Here is a 13704-nt window from a genome sequence, read left to right on the forward strand (position 1 = left end):
TAGCTGCACCCCAAGATCCAAGCCCAGGTATTGCCGCCTGCTCTAGAGGAAGGGGTCTAGGGAGACCAGTGGGGTCAGGTGCTGCTCCCAGGGACTGCCCCTCCATGACATTTTCATAAGCCCCAGGGTGTCTGGAGCGGGAACAGGAGGGTGAAGGGATCCCAAACCTATCCAAGTAGGAATCGGTTGAAAACCAAGAACTATTTCTGGGGAAAAACAAAAAGCCTTTCTGGGGTTGGACTCTGGAAAATGTCCTGTGCACAGATCCTGGTCCTGTCCCGCGAGGCAAAATCAGGACCGAGGGTGACATTATAGACGGCTGCTTGGGGGTCAGACGGAGGAGGAGTTTTAAAGCAAGGAGGATCATCCTCTAATATCGTCCTCTAGTAAAAGCAAGGAGCTCCCTGCCCTTGGAATCCCAAAGAAAGACTAAGGAATCATCCCGCGCCGCCCCTCTCCACCGCACCCCCAGCACGGAACTACCAAAGCAGAGCCCCCGGGAAGCCACCTGCTGAGGGACAGCAGAGGGTTGGATAATGTGGGTCCCCGCCACCCAGATGCATATGGATTCTGGACTTGGAGTAACTGCCAACATCTACTGTGCCTTTACGTTTACTAAGTGTCCAGCACTGAGCCAAGCACGTTCATCCTCACTAAAGCCACCAGCCTGTGCCTAATTATCCCAGCTTCTCAAGGACACTGAGTTAGAGTGCTGAAGTTAATTCTCACAGCTAGAAGGGTCTGGAGTTAGGACTGAAAAGCGGCCAGCCTTATTCCCAAGCAGGCTCCTACCACTCGCCATACTGCGTGGAAGGCGGCTCCCCCTGCCTTGCCCTCTTCCCACTCTGCCTTAACCAGGGGACCCCACTCACTGCGGAGGGGACAAGTACCACACCCAAGGGGAGAGGGACAGGCCTGGATCGGTCACCGCTGCCACCGGACCCACAGTCACATTTAAAACTTCCCTCCATCTCTTGCATGTCTTCTTACCCTGGGATGTGCTTTCTCAGAACCCCCCAACCCCGCAAATGAGAGTGAGCATGAGTGAGCGAGGAGGGGGGGGGGGGGCTGACCCGGATCCCACCCCCACTGCCCAGCTTCCACACGGCTGAGCAGGAACTCGGGAGCAGAAGCACACAAAAGAGGGCTTTGAGGTGGCTGCAGCCAGGCCCAGGCCAATCCCCTCTCCCCCCTGGTGCTTCACTTGCCCCAATCTGGGCCTCCCTGTAAGCCTGATTTAACGGGAAACTGGGGGCCTTGAGAAGTTCCTTGTGACACAGTAATCCCAGCCTGCTGACTGGGCCACGCCCCCAGTGGAGGCAACGTCCAGGCTCCCCGAGGAGGAGGACGACGCAGGCACCAGGTACCCCGAAGGAGGAGCTGGTAGGTAAGTCAGTAGCAGGGGTCTGGCCGGGCCAGGGAGCCCAGGACTGGGGTAAGGAGTCGGGGGGGGCTGGGGAGACCCCATCCCAGGCTGCCTCTGAAACGGAAACCAAATGGCCATTCTCCAAGTGGTACTAGATCCACCTGATGGCAGATTCAGCAAATAAACATACAGGGCCCCCAGTTAAATGTGAATTTCAGATGAGCAACAAAGACTTTTTTTAGTGTAAGTATGTCCCAAGTATTGCGTGGGATATACTTATGCTTCAGACGTCTTTGTTGTTCACCTGAAATAGACACAAGATTGGACATTCTGTATTTTATCTGGCAACCTAGATGGCGGGGAAACAGCCTCACCCTGAGATGGGGGTGAATGTTTTTTCATTGTATACCGTTTAAAAACTCAAAATTAATTAGATTGGGCATACTTTTAAAAGAGCTGCTGTACTGACTTTAGCTCTTTATTTCGAGGCTCTAGGATCTTGTCCTAATGATCTGCTTAACAGGCTGGGGGTAACCAGCCACTATCTCTCCCGTCTAATCTCAATTCTATCAGTCTCTCCGTTCCTGCTCCAGTGAGAGAGGCCACACCAGTATTTCAGTCTGTCTCTGGGTGCACACAGTTGGACATCTACCTGCCAGAGAGAAAGCTGAGGTTCAGTTCCTGCTGGTGGGTTCGCTGCCCTGACTGGGGCTGAGAAATGGGAGAGGCAGGGAATTGGGAGGTCCTTGGATATCCCCTGGGATCCTCCCAGTCTCTCTGGGCACATGGGGCAATGATCAGTAGGATGGTAAGAAAGGGAAGGGATATCATGTTTCAGAGCAAAAAACACTATGGTGTTTTTTGTACTCTATTTGGTAGGTACAGGTATTATCCAAATTGCAGATGGGGAAACCGAGGCTCAGAATGGTTAAACAACTTGCCTAAGGTCATGCAGGTGGTAAATGACAGGCTCACATTTCCAACCCAGGTTTCTCTGACTCTAAAGGGTTTTCTGTAACACCCATTGTCCTAGGGACTTAGCCTGGAGAGATCTTGGCCCTTGCTGTCAAAGCGGTGGGTCAAGTCCCACCTTTGTCACTTACCAGTAATGAACAGGGGATGAAACTGGCAACTGGGAACCTGGTCAGAGAATGGAACAGGGTGGTGACGGCTTCTTTAAAGGTCCTGGGGATGTTTAGACAAGACAAGAAAAAAATCCGGAAACAGGAGCGCTGTCTCCAAAGATACTCAGTGGGTTGAGCAGGTTGTCATGTGGGCGACAGGTGAGCTTCGTTCTCGTGGCCGAGCACTGCCTCTGTGCAGGTTATTTAATTTCACCTTCAGGACCCTCCTTCCACCCCCCCCCCCCACCTTTTACAGGGGATAGCCAAGATTCAGGTTAAATTACATAGCTTGCAAGTGGAAGAGACAGAATTTGAACCCAGGTGCAACTTTCGCCACCAGAGGCTGCATCTCAGCGCCCATAGAAAGTCCCAGCTTGGGCGCAAAGCCTGATCCCTGTTCTGGTTGTGTGACAGTGGCCATGTAACTTACTCTTCCCCTGGGTCTGCTTCTTCCCATGTAAGATGGGGAGAATAATGCTGGCTCTGGCTCTGAGATATGGATTTGGAATTACATAGTGCATCACAGAGCACAGAACACACACCCAGTATTCTGGTTACGTAACTAGTCCTCCCCACTCCTGAGAACGAATGTACTGGAGAAGGGACCATCCGCTAGGCTGGGAAGTTTCTGAGATTCCCCTTTGGGCTGGAGAGGGAGGGCCACAGACAGGAGGAGGGATTGCCTTATTCTGCAGCGATCCTGCAGCGATCACGTAACTTCAGAATGGAGGTCGAAGCTAGGTTCTCCCTGCTTGCACTGGCTTATCTTAAGAACTAAGGTTTGCTGTATTTTTGTGTGTATTCCTTCTCAAAGGAATGTTTCCCAAAGTGTAGCCCAAGGATCATTTTCTTTAGGGCCATGGCTGGGTGGGGGTTGGGGGGCGGTGGGGTGTTGCTTTAAAATGCAGACTCCTGGGCCCAGTTCAGCCCTCTTGAGTCAGAATCACAGGTGAGGGGCCCAGGCCCCTGCATTTCTACCAGATTCCTTAGGTAATTCTTAGGCACTCAAAAGTTTGAGATGTGGGGCGCCTGGGTGGCTCAGTGGATTAAGCTTCTGCCTTCAGCTCAGGTCATGATCCCAGGGTCCTAGGATCATGCCCCGCATCAGGCTCTCTGCTCAGCAGGGAGCCTGCTTCCCCCTCTCTCTCTGCCTGCCTCTCTGCCTACTTGTGATCTCTGTCTGTCAAATACATAAATAAAAAAATCTTAAAAAAAAAAAAAGTTTGAGATGCACTGTTCTGAGACAATAAGAGAGTGGTCTATCCAGACTACTGCCCCCTTGACTTCCTGTCCTAGGGAGGAGGCTGCCTGGAGAGACCAGGACAGAAGCTAAGCCCTTATTTTTCTGAGGACTCCGAGTCTTCAGAGGCGGCATGTCCGAGAACGTGAGTACCCCTGTGCTCTGGTCTCCCTCCCTCCCACCCCCTCCCCGTTTCTCTATTGTTTGGTCTGCTCGGGACCCTTATGGACACTCACCCATACAACCCCACCCGTGACTCCACCCAAAGGGAGAAGGGCTAACAGTGACCTTGGACCAAAGTACTAGCTTAGGGTCTGGGCTGGCTCATTTGCACTGGCTTGCTCTGGCTGACGGGGGACTCTCCCTGCTTTTTCCTGACTTCTCCCTGTCTAGGTGGGCACATTCCGTGTGGTCCCTGAAGAGGAACAGGAGCTCCGTGCCCAGCTGGAGCGGCTTACAACCAAGGACCATGGACCTGTCTTTGGCCCATGCAGCCAGCTTCCCCGCCACACCTTACAGAAGGTGAGGAGACCCAGGGTGCTGGGAGGGTTGGGCTAGGGGGGCTAAAAGCGGGGGAATGTTGACAACATCCTCTCTCCTGTAGGACGGGTCCAGCCCCGTCCTGGGTCCAGCTGGAGCCTACAGCCCCAGCGCTCTAGGCTATCCTGGAGCTAATGGACTGGCCTGTTCTAGGGGCCATCCTGGAGGTTGGGGCAATGGCAGCAGCTGGGCTGACCGGACATCGAGGCCAGCCTAATCCAAGACTATAGCACCAACAGAGTTCCTTGATATCAATGCCAGGACTTAGGACCTTTGTATGAGAGCTCATCCTAGACTCAGATATGAGGAACATTGGTTTGCAAGCAGCCCAGGGAAACAGGAATCCAACTGCCGTCCCCACTACACAGGCAAGAAGCCTGAGTTGTAGACTCAGACCTAACTTTCAACTTGCTGTGTGACCTTGAGCAAGTTGCTTTCCCTCTCTGGGTCTTGCCTTTTGTACCTCTGAAAGAAGACTGTTGGACCAACTCAGAGAGGATCAGACTGTGCTCTGCAGAAAGTGGCAGAGCTGTCTTAGGGCCGGGCCGAGCCTGGGCTCCTAACTTCCATCTCTGCTACCAAGGGAAAGGTGCTGCGAGTTCCCCTAAACCTGAGTCCCCCTCCTTTGCCTTCCCCTCACTTCGGCTGTCCATGGAGAGACCTGCCTGAGGCATACAGAAGAGTTCTCCAGACCCAGCCAAGGGGAGGAATATATGATGCAGGGGACAGGCTGCCCTCTTCAGGGTATCTTTGGTTTTGGAAAGATCAGATTCAAGCCTGGGAGACTGCAGGAGGAAGTGATTCAAAGTCCCACTTTGAATGTGAGCCCTAGCTCCACCCCTTCCTCCCTGTGTCCCCTTCTGACTCTAGGGGCCTCAGTCTGCTCATCCTGAGAATGGGGTATGAATGAATCCCCACCTTACAGCGATGGGTGGCGGCCTTCACTATTTCAAGGCCATAGCGCAGTGCTCCCTAAGAGCGGACACCTTTGGGGTCTCCTGCCAACAAACCCAGGATGGGCCCTTTGACTCCATGTTCTGCCGCGAAAGTAGCTGGCGGTCTCGGGTGCTGCCCGTGCGGGTGGTGCGCGTGGGGGCAGAGGAGCGGTGGCCCCCATGGCAAGCCCTCTGGCCGTCGGCAGCGCTGGCCCTGGCAGGAGCCTCCTGGCTCGGGCGTCCTGCTCCGCACGCGCGCGCCAGTCTGTGACTTGCCGCCTCCACCCGACCCTGTTCCAGGCCAAGGACGAGCTAAACGAGCGGGAGGAGACCCGCGAGGAGGTGGTGCGAGAGCTGCAGGAGCTGGTGCAGGCCGAGGCGGCGTCTGGGCAGGAGCTGGCCCGGGCGGTGGCCGAGAGGGTGCAGGGAAGGGACAGCGCCTTCTTCCTGCGCTTTATCCGCGCGCGGAAGTTCGACGTGGGGCGCGCCTACGAGCTGCTCAGAGGTGAGACCCGCGCTGGAGGGACCGCCTCTGCCTCCGGAAGGCCGGGAGTGGGTGACTGTGGCTTTGACTCTCACCCAGGCATGGTGGGTGATAACTCTCACCCAGGCATGGAGGGTGATGACTCTCACCCAGGCATGGAGGGAATGTCCTCTCCATTCCCTACGTGTTCCCTGCCCTGTGAGAACCACTCTCCCTGAGCCTCCTTATCCTCACCCGGAAAATGGGGTGTGAACTCAGCAGCCTCCACATTCCTAGAGGTCTGGCTCCCCTCTCCTCTCTCCCGGTCCTGGAGAGCCTTCCCCGCCTGCGACCCCAGCCCGGAGAGGCAGGAAAGGCTGGTGTGTGGCCCCTTGCCCTGCAGGTACCTAAGCCTCATACAGATTCGACCGGAGATGATGCCAGCCCCGGGAAGGAGCCCTGAGGACAGACCTGCCCAGGCCTGCTGGCTGCCTGAGGACAAGTTTCCTAAGGAAATCCAATCCTTGGTGCCCTGGCAAAGAAAGGGGTGTCCGAGCAGGCCCTCCACAAGCTAATACATTTTCTCTTCTTCCTTTCTTCCCCAAGAGTGAATTCACAGCCACACTGTGCCAATCCCTCTTTTATTTTTTTTTTTTAAAGATTTTATTTATTTATTTGACAGACAGAGATCACAAGTAGGCAGAGAGGCAGGCAGAGAGAGAGGAGGAAGCAGGCTCCCCGCTGAGCAGAGATTCCAAGACCCTAAGATCATGACCTGAGCCGAAGGCAGAGACTTAACCCACTGAGCCACCCAGGCGCCCCCCAACCACTCTTTCAGGGCAAAGGATGCAGCAGAGAACCAAGCAGACGGGAGATGCCTTCACGGACTTCATAAGCTAAAGGCGGAAACAATAAGCCAGAGAAATAAAGCTCCCTAGACTGTTCGGGAGTAAGAATGGATAATGAGGAAAAATAAAGGAGACACGAGTAACGTGGCCAGGAAGGCTCCTGGGCAAAGGGAACTTCTGAAGAAAAATGCAAAGGGGATGAGATATAGCAATAGGGCAGAGGGCACAGCAAGGTGGAGGGCTTATACCTGGAGGGGGGTAGGAATAGTGAGGAGGTCGGTGGCATTCCCGAGGCAAACGCTCCCCAAGCCCCTCTCCTGGGCCTGGTCCCTGTAGGGTTGGGTGGTTGAGAGAGACAGAGACTTGTTGAGGACAGAGAAGGGTGAGGTTTGTGGGCAGGAGACATGCTTCTGGAATCGGGAAGGGCCTTTGGGTTCTGATTGGGGTTGAAGCTTGATCTTGGGGGTCTTTTCTACTCAGCTAACCCTGTGCCCAACAGGAAAGCCTGTACCTCTGCCTGTGGCAAGAGAAAAGTAATGAAAATCATCCTCAGATTCCGGGTTACACCGCATGTTTGCACAGTTTACAAATTCATACCTAGAATCTCCTTTGATTCCTGCTGGGATCGGCCAGTAGTCTCTCCCCATGTTTTTGAAGAGGAGACAAGGCGCTCGGAAAGGTTGCATGTCCTGCTCCATCACACACAGGACACGTCTGGGTCTCTGGAATGTTCCTGTGGGCCCCTCCCCGAGGGGCTGGCTCCCTGAGGGGCTTCTCTGCTCTCCCTCCTCCAGGCTACGTGAACTTCCGGCTGCAGTACCCCGAGCTCTTCGACAGCCTGTCCCCAGAGGCTGTCCGCTGCACCGTGGAGGCCGGCTACCCTGGTGTCCTCTCCACTCGGGACAAGTATGGCCGCGTGGTCATGCTCTTCAATATCGAGAACTGGGATGCTGAAGAAATCACCTTTGACGAGGTCAGTGGGGGACCACCTTCCCGGGCAGGGGAGAACTTGCAGGCAGGGCCTGCGGGCCCATACATGGCTGCTGCCCCCGGGTCCCCTTACCAAGTGGGAGTGACAGCTGTGGGTCACCCTTGCCAAGTGCTGAAAGCCGAGATGACACAGAGCACGGGGATTAATGGACGGCAGGTTGGGAGAGATTCTAGAAAACCCCAGTTTCAACCTATTAAGCACTCTGAGTTCTCTGCTATATTTACTTAACCATGAGTTGAAGAATATTCTTTTTTATTTTATTTATTTATTTTTTTAAAGATTTTATTTATTTATTTGACAGAGAGAGATCACAAGTAGGCAGAGAGAGAATGAGAGAGAGAGGAGGAAGCAGGTTCCCTGCTGAGCAGAGAGCCCGATGCGGGGCTTGATCCCAGGACCCTGGGATCATGACCTGAGCCGAAGGCAGAGGCTTTAACCCACTGAGCCACCCAGGCGCCCCTCTTATGATTTTATTTTTTTCTTCATGATAAAGGTACTCGGCAATTCCCATCACCTATTTACCCGTCCCCTCACAGCCCCCTCCTCTGATGACCGTCAGTTTGTGCTCTATAGTTAAGAGTCTGTTTTGTGGTTTGCCCCTTTGTCTTTTTTCCACTTTATTCGTGTGTTTCTTTTTTTTTTTTTTTTTTTTTTTTAAGATTATTTATTTATTTATTTGACAGAGAGATTACATGTAGGCAGAGAGGCAGGCAGAGAGAGAGAGGAGGAAGCAGGCTCCCTGCTGAGCAGAGAACCCGATGTGGGACTCGATCCCAGGACTCTGGGATCATGACCTGAGCCGAAGGCAGCGGCTTAAACCACTGAGCCACCCAGGCACCCTATTCGTGTGTTTCTTAAGTTTCACATAAGAGTGAAATCATATGGTGTTTGTCTTTCCCTGATGGATTTCTTTCAGTTAGCATCACACTCTCTAGCTCTTTCCATGTCATTGCAAATGACAAGATTTCATTCCTTTCGATGGCTGAGTGATGGTCCATTGTACGTATATACCCCGTCTTCCTTCATTTGTCTGTCGATGGGCCGTAGTTCAGCTATTGTAGATAACACTGCAATAAACATACGAGTACATAGGTCCCTTTGAATTAGTGTTTTTGGTCTCTGCATTTACATATGTGTGTGTGACTTTTATGGTCAAGCCCCTAAGAGACCTACACTAAGTGGGGGAACTAGGGTTTGTCTTGGGAGAACATCAGCATGTCCCTCCAAGCCCTTAAAAAAAAAAAACTGTGCAGACTCACTTAAGAAGATGTTATCTCATTGTCCCAGCATCATCATTTATTGAGAAATCCGACTTTTTTCCCCGGTAACTTGAGATGCCATCTTTATCGTAGCCTATATTTGCATCTACATTTGGGTTTATTTCTGGACTTGTATTCTGTGCCAACAATTTCTTTCTATTTATGCTCCAATACCACAATGTTTTAATTACAGATTGTGTAGAATGTTTAATATGTTAGGGTTAGTTCTGTCGATGTGAGTCTTCTTTTTCAGGGCTTTTCTAGCTATTCTTCTTATGTCTGCTTTTTCCTAGAGAGTTTAGAATTAACTTGTCCAGCTCCAGGAGAAATGTATTTTTATTGGGAACAAACTTGGGGAAAATTAGAATCCTTCTGAATGCAACAGCCAACAGCTAACAGCTATCCGCGAATGAGGGGTGCTGTCCCTTTAACGTGCCTACTTTGGAACTTTTCTATTTCTATTATTTTTCTATTCTTTTCTATTTCTATTATTTTAATTAACTAATTTAAGTAATGTCTGCACCCAACGTGGGGCTCAAACTCAACGACCCCAAGATCAAGAGTCACAGGCTCTACCCACTAAGCCAGCCAGGTGCCCCCTACTTTTGAACTTTTTAGAGCCTTTTAAAGTTCTCCTCACAAACATTAGACACCTTTTTCCTTAAGTTTGTCTTAAGTGTTGCTTTAAATGGGGTTTTCTCTGACATTATATCCTCTGATTGGTTATTGTTGATATATATGGAAATTATTGTTTTTGTATATTAATTTTATATCCTGAATTTTTAAATTTATGGTAGTTTTATAATTGAGTCTCTCGGGTTTTCCAAGAGTGCTATCATATTATTGTAAATAGAAAAGACAGCTTTTCTTTTCCATTTCTACTTATGGCCCTGATTTTTTTTTTTTTTTTTTTTTTTGACAGAGAGAGATCACAAGTAGACAGAGAGGCAGGCAGAGAGAGAGAGAGGGAAGCAGGCTCCCCGCTGAGCAGAGAGCCCGATGTGGGCCTCGATCCCAGGACCCTGAGATCATGACCTGAGCCGAAGGCAGCGGCTTAACCCACTGAGCCACCCAGGCGCCCTGGCCCTGATTTTTTTAAAAAAAGATTTTCTTGCTACTGGCTTTAGGACTGACGGTGTGTGTGTGTGTGTGTGTGTGTGTGTGTGCGTGCATGTGTGTGTTTGTGGAAGAGATTTAAAAATATTTTTTCTTGGGTTACTGGCTGGCTCAGTTGGTAGAGTATGCACCTCTTGATCATGGGGTTGTGAATACATTGGGTGTAGACATTACTTAAAAATAAAATCTTTAGGGGGACCTGGGTGGCTCAGTCAGCTAAGCCTCTGACTTTGATTTTATCTCAGGTCATCATCTCAGGGTCATGGGATAGAGCCCTGCATCAGACTGCGCTCAGTGTGAAGCCTGCTTTAGATTCTCTCTTCCTCTTGCTCATTCTTCTCTTTCTCAAATAAATAAATAAAATCCTTAAAAAAATAAAATCTTGTTTTATTTATGACTTCAGTGTGGGGCTTGAACTCATAACCCTGAGGTCAAGACCTGAGCTGAAATCAAGAGTCAGATGCTTAACTGACAGAGCCACCCCCCCAAAATCAAATCTTTAAAAAAAGACTATTTAAAAAATATTTTTTCTTATTATGTAAGTGATATGTACTTATTAGAAAATGCAAAAATATCATAAATTAAAAATCATACACCATTCTACCACTCAGAGATTTCTATCATCTCATATCCTTCCAATCCACTTTTTCTAGAAACAGGCACACACATGCACACATACACATATTTTTTTCTTATAAAAATCATACCCTACAATAATATATCATGATTGAATATTTTCCTGTATCATTATATATATTTTATATAATTATGTATATCATTATATATTTTTATATATAAAAATAATAATATATAAAGTTATATATCTATAATTTTAACTGTTCCAGAATATTCCATGGCATGAATATACCATTTCATCAGTCCCTTATTGTTGGGCATTTAGGTTGTTTCCAGTGTTTCTACTATTAAAAGGGCGCAGGGATAAGCACTCTAGCATCTAACCATGGAAATGACTCAAGGTTATTTTCTTGAGACACACCCACAGATGTGGAATGGGCCATTTTTTAAAGCCTGTGACAAATTTTCTCCAGTAAAGGATGTACTCGTTAGCTCTCCCCTGAGGACCTTAAGCCTTAATTATCTTTGCACGTTGGGTCTTATGGCCCGTCCACTCTGTGTCCAAGATCTTGCAGGCATATTGTTTCATCCTGGAGAAGCTACTAGAGAACGAGGAAACTCAGATTAATGGTTTCTGCATCATCGAGAACTTCAAGGGCTTTACCATGCAGCAGGCTGCCGGACTTCGGGCTTCGGATCTCAGGAAGATGGTGGACATGCTCCAGGTGAGGCCTCCCCCTCTGTCTTGCAGGAGCCTCACACAGGTAAGGAGGCTGGGAAGCTGGGCCCAGATGCCCCACTTAAGGGCGCTGGCCAGCACCCGAGAAGAAGACCACCTACGGCCATCTTGAGGAATGATGATCACAAAGGCTGGCTTGGTGATCAACATTCATTCCTGAACGCCTTGAGAGCAGACCCTTCCTCCCTTCTACTTCATTTTACAAACCTTGAAACCGAGGCTCAGGGACTTGAGTGACCTCATAAAACTCTAAAGTGGCAGACGCCAGACTTAAATCTCTACCTTTGGACCTGGGATCCCCTTCTCTGTCCAGACATGTCACACTGCTTCTTTTTGAATGTGACTTTGACCCCAGGAAGGGATGATCGCTAATGTCCCTGACAGCTCACTCCTGTATATACTGACGTGTTCAGAAGTCCTCCTGAAGTCTGCTTTATGTTTATCTGGGAAAGGAGGGGTGAGAGATGGGGGTCATGGTGGGGGGCGGGTGTTGAAGGACAGTGAGGTAGGACAGCAGTGTCCTTGGGGTCTATAATAGTTTTCAGTCCACTCTGTGGGCATTTGGGTTTGGAAAAGCTCGGTCACCTAAACACCAAACAACGCTACCATGTCATTTCCTCACTTCTTGGGGTTGTACACCAGCAGGGAGAGGGCTGGGCTGCATGGCCTCTGGGGCTCCCTCCCCAATACGGCCCAGCGATGGAACCTTTAGTGAGCTATCCTTTGGGGCAACCATGTGATGAGACAAGTCTGTCCTCGAGCCAGTGGGAGGCAGTGGGGGAGCGAGTGGGAGCCTCCGACGCCACCGGGGCCATGGACTGGGGACCTCTCTGTCACTGCAGGATTCCTTCCCAGCCCGGTTCAAAGCCGTCCACTTCATTCACCAGCCGTGGTACTTCACCACGACCTACAACATGGTCAAGCCTTTTCTGAAAACCAAGCTGCTCCAACGGGTAAGTGCGTGGCCACACATAGCAGGAAAGCGCTCCTGAGACAGGGGGATGGGGCTGGGAGGGGGAGCGGACCCCACCTGAGTCCTCCTCAGACTCTGTGCCGTGGTCCTGAGCCGAGTGACAGCACGACCGGGAGGACTGTGGAGACGGACACCATCAGGCACACGAGGCATGCTGTGCCTTTCTCCTCCTGCCCCTTTCTTCCCTTCCGGTCCCCATCCTGAGGGCACCCCTCACTCAGCTCTGGCTCCCTGGCTTCCCTGCAGGTCTATGTCCACGGAGATGACCTCTCTGGCTTCTTCCAGGAGATTGATGAGGACATCCTGCCCGCCGACTTTGGGGGCACACTACCCAAGTATGATGGCAAGGTCGTTGCTGAGAAGCTCTTTGGCCCCCGGGGCCAAGCCGAGAACACAGCTTTCTGAGGACGGCTCCAGCCACCCAACCGTAGTTAGCACCCCCGGGCTCTCCTCAGCTGTCCTGGACCCAGAAGTTTGGGAAAAGGGCTGCCCGAGGTGGCTGTGGTTCCCCTGAACCTCCCTAAGTTTGGATGAGTTCAGGTGTCACCGTCCTCTCAAGTTGGGGGTCAATAAAGCAGGGGCAATTCCCTTGAACACGAAGAATTGGGGAGAATTCTATTTCTACCGCCTCTGGCTCTTAGGACAGTGACTTGTGTGGGGTTGAGTTTCAAAGACGCTGAGCTTCTCCATGATTTCCTTTCTAGCAGTTTTACCTCCGAGGGTCTGTGAAAACAGGCAAGGAGGCTGATTTAAAGGTCTCTCCCCTGCCCAAGTAAAATACAGTGAAATACATTAGAAGGATAAGGGGGGGGGATATAAAATGATTTAGCAAACACTAATTTTGGCCGCTGCCAGGCAGCTAAGGGCTTTTCCACGTGGGATTTGGGGGTGGAAGGGGCCTCGAAGGGGCTCCGTTTTGTGGTGGCCTATTCCCCTCAGTCGGGCATGGTGTGATGTGTGCAGTGATGGTCAGGAGCTGGGCCCCCTTTCCCGGGTGGCGGTTGTGTCCCCTCCTATGTGAGGTCTCTCCTCTAGACCCCTTGCCTTCACTGGTAGTTTTTTGCTTTTTTAAAGATTTTATTTATTTGTTGGAGAGAGAGAGAGAGAGCATAAGCAGAGGGAGCAGCAGGCAGAGGGAGAAGCAGGCTCCCTGCTGAGCTAGGATCCCGATGCTGAACTTGATCCCAAGACCGTGGGATCATGACCTCAGCCGAAGGTAGAGCTCAACGACTGAGCCACCCAGGCGCCCCCAGCTGTGCATGTTTTGACACATGCACACACTTTCCTTCTGTAAAGTCTGCTTTCCTCAAGTGCTTGGTGGTTTTTGAGTGTGGGCTGAGAGTCCGCGTTAGAGCAGAGCTGACTGCTGGGCACCCAAGCTTGTGGGCATTGCCAGCGGCTTCTCCCCAGATCCGCCACTGACTTTCCCAAGTGGGGGCACACACGTGTGCCTGTGGTCTGGCCAGTGTGGTGGCTGAGGGTCAGCTGGTCTATCTGCACCTGCCCAGGGACCCCAGGTACCCCAGTGATCACC

The 13704-nt window shown here is 51.0% G+C and overlaps 1 protein-coding gene across 1 annotated transcript; it reads left to right on the forward strand.

The window, feature by feature from the left end:
• The first annotated feature begins 1215 nt into the window (after positions 1-1215).
• On the forward strand, positions 1216-12762 carry RLBP1 (retinaldehyde binding protein 1). The gene is made up of 8 exons (XM_059179581.1): positions 1216-1387; positions 3787-3875; positions 4124-4252; positions 5506-5710; positions 7311-7489; positions 11025-11183; positions 12040-12150; positions 12417-12762. The coding sequence occupies exons 2-8, from the start codon at positions 3864-3866 to the stop codon at positions 12573-12575; spliced, it is 954 nt and encodes a 317-aa protein (XP_059035564.1). The 5' UTR covers positions 1216-1387; positions 3787-3863; the 3' UTR covers positions 12576-12762.
• Positions 12763-13704: the final 942 nt, after the last annotated feature.

The sequence above is a fragment of the Mustela lutreola genome, chromosome 7 (assembly GCF_030435805.1).
Source record: "Mustela lutreola isolate mMusLut2 chromosome 7, mMusLut2.pri, whole genome shotgun sequence".
NCBI classification, from domain to species: Eukaryota; Metazoa; Chordata; class Mammalia; order Carnivora; family Mustelidae; genus Mustela; species Mustela lutreola.

What these genes read in the sequence shown, in the direction of transcription:
- RLBP1 (XM_059179581.1), top strand. An exon ending in CCCGCCACACCTTACAGAAG is followed by an intron (nt 4,253 to 5,505) that starts GTGAGGAGACCC and finishes ACCCTGTTCCAG; the next exon opens with GCCAAGGACGAGCTAAACGA. An exon ending in CGCCTACGAGCTGCTCAGAG is followed by an intron (nt 5,711 to 7,310) that starts GTGAGACCCGCG and finishes TCCCTCCTCCAG; the next exon opens with GCTACGTGAACTTCCGGCTG.